The following is a 5,093-nucleotide window of genomic DNA, read 5'->3' as shown; positions in this document are numbered from 1 at the left end:
ATCAATTGAGAGATAGGGTTTATACTTTTGCCCTATGTTTTTACATTGACTTGTTGATTAATACTCAGAGATGAGATTTTGAATAAGTTTTCATAAATCATTGTGGTTAATTTCCTTTATCTTTATAGTTATTCTGAGAGATCGAATATCATACCGGTAGAGGTGGTTCTAGATTGATCATTAGACATAATATCAGTTTTGAGGATGAATGAAGATAATAACTTAAATAATGTTCACTCGTGGATTAATTGATTGTTGTATGTGAATAGGTTGATGAACCCTAGAACTCAACATATTCATTCACCATTGTTATTCGTCTTTAAGCTTTGTTTTTATCATTTAATTATTATTCTGTTATATGCAATTTAAGAACAAACAATCAAAACCAATACTTTTCCCTAACTCATTATAATTCGACTATAGAACGACAGCAATATTACTCAGTCTCTGTGGATACGATATATTAGAAAATATTTACCCAAAATACTTTCAACAAATTGGCGCCGTTGTCGGGGACTGTGTCAATATTGCACGCATTGCAATAGTTTTTATTTTGAGTTATTTCCATTAATCTGGTTGTTTCACGTGTTTGTTAGTTTTGCAGATTTAGTGTATGCGAAGCAAAGTTTCCAGCGATCAACTTCTTTTTGATCCCGAGATCGAAAGGACCGCTAGGAGATCGAACAGCAAAACACGAAAAAGAGCAAGCATGTCAAAGGCAAGAGACAACGCAACTGCGACATCGTCACAACCTTTAGAAACAATTGACGAGTCGTCTGACGGACTTTACTTTCACGAACTATTTGAAGAAGAGCAAGAAGCCATCATACAACCCACTGTTGTAAACATGGCCGCCACAGCTCCTTGTGCAAATAGTCCTCGTCTCAATCCTCAATTCGCAAGAACTGCCGCCAACGGGCGGACATCTGAATTGAAGACCGGTATTCTACAGCTCATTTGTGCAAGTCCTTTCGCCGGATTGGACCATGAAGATCCATACACTCATCTGACTCGATTCTATGAGCTAGCAAGTACTACAGGTGTAGCCCAAGCGGAGGAAGAGACTTTATTCAAAAGGTTGTTCCCACATTCTTTGCTATCAAAGGTTAAAGATTGGTATCTAGATCAACCTGAAACAGTTATGACCGATTGGAATACTCTGGAAGAAAAATTCTTGGAACGGTTTTACTCTCAAAACCGATTCTTTGATGCTAAAACAACAATTGCAGTATTCTCTCAAGGTAGTAATGAATCACTAAATGAAGCTTGGGAAAGATTTAAGGCTATGCTGAGAAAGTGTAAGGGGCATGGATTTGCAGAAGTCGATAAAATTCACATGTTCCGCAACGGTCTTACACCTACTAATAAGACACTTTTGGACACCACAGCTGGTGGCTCGTTAATGTCCAAGATAACTGCTGAAGCAATTCAGATAATCGAGAGAATGGCTTTGAATGACCGACAAAGTAATCATGACCGTACTGTCAGAGATAAGAAACCAGGGTTGTTGGAGCTAACTAATAGTGATGCTCTACTTGCTCAGAACAAACTACTAACTTCACAAGTGGAGCTTCTGACACAACAAATGTCCAAACTTCCACAACAAATCAAAGAGCTTAATGGTGTGTCAAATTCACACCAAGTTGCCAAGTATGAGTTATGCAAGGGAGATCATCAAACTGGATTTTGTCCACCAGTCTTGGCAGAAGAGGTGAACTATATGAACAACAACCAAGGAACGAGGCAAAATCAATATCCAAACCCTCCTCCGTATCAACAGAAGTATCCTCCACGGAATAGCAACCAAGGGTATCAACAAAGACCTAACAATCAAGGGTATCAACAACAAACTTTTCAACCTTACACTCAGCCGCCGCCACAACAACAAGGAGGACAATCCAAGTTGGAAGAGACCATGAATCAATTCATGCAAATGTCAATGACAAGCTAGAAAAGTCAGGAAGCCGCAATCAAAAATCTGGAAACTCAAGTCGGGCAACTGGCTAAACAAATTGCAGCTAATCAGTCAAATACGACATTCTCAGCCAACACTCAAGAGAATCCTAAAGAGCATTGCAAAGCAGTTGTTACCAGAACTGGTCAGAAAGGTGGTGAGGGGGAAGTTGAAATCAATGATACTGAGAAGGAGGATAACAATCGTGCTGCGGAAGATGAGGAGAATGAAGTCATAGTGAGCGATATGAATAAAGAGGCTGAAAAAAATATAGGGTTGCGGCGCGCGAATATACAGTCGCGGCGCACCAATGACAAAATAGCCAGCAGTGTGATCCCCAGTCAACATCTCCCATATCCACATGTACCATCAAAAAAGGATCATGCTAGGCAGTATGCAAGGTTTATGGAAATTTTTAAGCAATTACAAATCAACATTCCATTCTCCGAAGCCATTGACCAAATGCCAAAGTATGCAAAGTTTATGAAGGATATTTTGACAAAGAAGAAGAGACCAGAAGAAGAAGTGGTTGTACTTGATGCTCAGTGTAGTGCTATAGTCTCCCGTCTCCCTCAAAAAGCAAGAGATCCGGGACGAGTCACACTACCAGTCACGATTGGTAACCAGCATATTGGGAGTGGATTGATAGATCTAGGGTCAAGCATCAATCTAATTCCTCTATAAATAGTGAAGAGATTGGGAAATATTGAGATGAAGTCAACCAGAATGACCTTGCAACTAGCAGATAAGTCCACCACTCTTCCTTATGGAGTCGCATAAGACATGTTAGTAAAGGTAGACAAATTCTTGTTTCCGGTAGACTTTGTTGTGATTGATATGGAAGAAGATAAAGAGTCACCTATCATTCTTGGAAGACCATTCATGAAAACAGCCCAGATGATGATAGATATTGATGATGGTATCATGAAACTAAGAGTCCAAGACGAAGAGGTATGCTTTAATCTCTTCGAAGCCATGAAACAACCTAAGGATAAAAGCGATTGCTCCCATCTAGATGTCACCGAAGAGATAGAAATAGAGGTGGCCAGTGAGATACATCTCTCTATTCCGTTAGAAAGATCCCTTGTTGATTCATTTAATGTGCTGACTCAAGAGGAAGAACGGGAAATCGAAGGATTTGTGAAAGAACTAGAAAAGGGAGGAAGCATGAATGATAAGGATGGGAAAGCGGAAACATTAGACTCGCCAAAAGAAGTGAAGGAAACCAAGATGGAACTAAAGCTACTCCCAACTCATCTGAAATATGTTTTTTTAGATAAGGAGGGAAAGAAACCAGTAGTTATTAGTTCAAAGTTGACTACACGGGAAGAAGAAAGATTACTTCAAGTCCTACAAAAGAATAAAGCTGCAATCGGATGGGTCTTGGCCGATTTAAAAAGTATAAGTCCAGCATATTGTATGCACAAAATCATGTTGGAAGAAGAATTCAAACCGGTAGCTCAACCGCAAAGAAGATTAAATCCAACTTTGAAAGAAGTGGTAAGAAAAGAAGTGGTCAAACTCTTGGAAGCAGGAATGATTTACCCAATTTCAGACAGCACATGGGTGAGTCCAGTACAAGTAGTGCCGAAGAAAGGAGGGATGACCGTCATCAGTAATGAGAAGAATGAACTAATACCAACAAGAACTCTCACTGGGTGGAGAATGTGCATCGATTATCGAAGACTCAATAAAGCCACGAAAAAAGATCACTTCCCTCTACCTTTCATGGATCAAATGCTTGAAAGACTATCTGGATAAAACTATTACTGTTTCCTAGATGGATACTCCGGATACAATCGGATTATGGTCAACCCAGAAGACCATGAGAAGACAGCTTTTACATGCCCTTTTGGAATTTTGCATACAGAAGAATGTCATTTGGATTATGTAATGCCCCGGCTACCTTTCAACGGTGTATGCAAGCAATCTTCTCCGACCTCATCGAAAAAAGTATTGAAGTATTCATGGATGATTTTTCGGTTTTTGGAAAATCCTTTGATATCTGTCTGGCTAATCTTGATGAGGCTCTAGGAAGATGTATTGAGACCAACCTAATTCTGAATTGGGAGAAATGCCATTTCATGGTAACTGAAGGTATTGTACTAGGACACAAAGTGTCTTCAAGAGGGCTTGAAGTGGACAAAGCCAAGGTGGAGGTAATCTCAAAACTTCCACCTCCTGTAAACATAAAAGGGGTAAGAAGCTTTTTGGGTCATGCGGGATTCTATCGAAGATTCGTAAAGGATTTCTCGAAGATTGCCAAACCATTGAGTAACTTACTCAATAAAGTGGTTGTGGATTATGTTTCCAAGTGGGTTGAAGCTATCGCTACCCCAAAAGCGGATGCCAAAACGGTATTGAAATTTCTAAACCGTAATATCTTCACTCGGTTTGGCATGCCTAGAGTAATTATCAGCGATGGTGGATCCCATTTTGTTAATTAACAGGTTGCGAAAGTGTTGGAAAAGTGCGGCATCAAGCATAAGATTGCTTCACCTTATCACCCTCAGACCAACGGGCAAGCAGAAATCTCTAACAGAGCAATAAAGAATATAATAGAGAAGACGGTCTCGGTATCCAGGAAAGATTGGTCTGCGCAGATTGATGATTCTCTTTGGGCATACAGGACCGCATACAAAGCACCCACTGGTGCCTCACCTTTCCAAATCGTTTATGGTAAGGCATGTCATTTACCTGTAGAAATAGAGCACAAAGCTTTGTGGGCTCTATGTTTCTTTAATAGAGATGACAACCTAGCATTCAAGAAAAGGAAATAACAACTCCACGAGCTAGAAGAGTTCAGGTACTTACCATATGAGTCCAACAAAATGTACAAGGAAAATATGAAAAGATACCATGACAAGAGTGCAGCTGTTATGTTTATGATAACTGACATGATGATTTTTGTTATAGTCTTCTTTTATTTAAGTTGTCCCCAATTTAGAATGAGTACTACCACAACAAAATGAAAATCTCAAGCAAAGTACCAACAATGGAGCAACATGCGTAAAAGTGGTAGTGAGTGAATTTTTTTTAAATTTAAGTTTTCACTTTCTTTTTCAATAAAAGTGACAAGGCAGGTATGAATTTTTGAACTCAAACTCTTAGTATGTGCATGAAACATAGGTTGTTAGTA

At 39.4% G+C, this 5,093-nt stretch overlaps 1 protein-coding gene across 1 annotated transcript; it reads left to right on the top strand.

The window, feature by feature from the left end:
* The first annotated feature begins 709 nt into the window (after positions 1-709).
* On the top strand, positions 710-2,638 carry LOC131659354 (uncharacterized). The gene is made up of 2 exons (XM_058928560.1): positions 710-1,466; positions 2,019-2,638. Exons 1-2 carry the CDS (start codon positions 710-712, stop codon positions 2,636-2,638), a joined length of 1,377 nt encoding a protein of 458 aa, XP_058784543.1.
* Positions 2,639-5,093: the final 2,455 nt, after the last annotated feature.

Source organism: Vicia villosa, linkage group LG3, assembly GCF_029867415.1.
Source record: "Vicia villosa cultivar HV-30 ecotype Madison, WI linkage group LG3, Vvil1.0, whole genome shotgun sequence".
NCBI classification, from domain to species: domain Eukaryota; kingdom Viridiplantae; phylum Streptophyta; class Magnoliopsida; order Fabales; family Fabaceae; genus Vicia; species Vicia villosa.
The sequence above is the reverse complement of the archived record's forward strand: the minus strand, read 5'-3'. Positions and strand labels throughout refer to the sequence as shown.

What these genes read in the sequence shown, in the direction of transcription:
- LOC131659354 (XM_058928560.1), top strand. Translation starts at nt 710, where the DNA reads ATGTCAAAGGCAAGAGACAACGCAACTGCGACATCGTCACAACCTTTA. An exon ending in GGCTTTGAATGACCGACAAA is followed by an intron (nt 1,467 to 2,018) that starts GTAATCATGACC and finishes AACAAATTGCAG; the next exon opens with CTAATCAGTCAAATACGACA.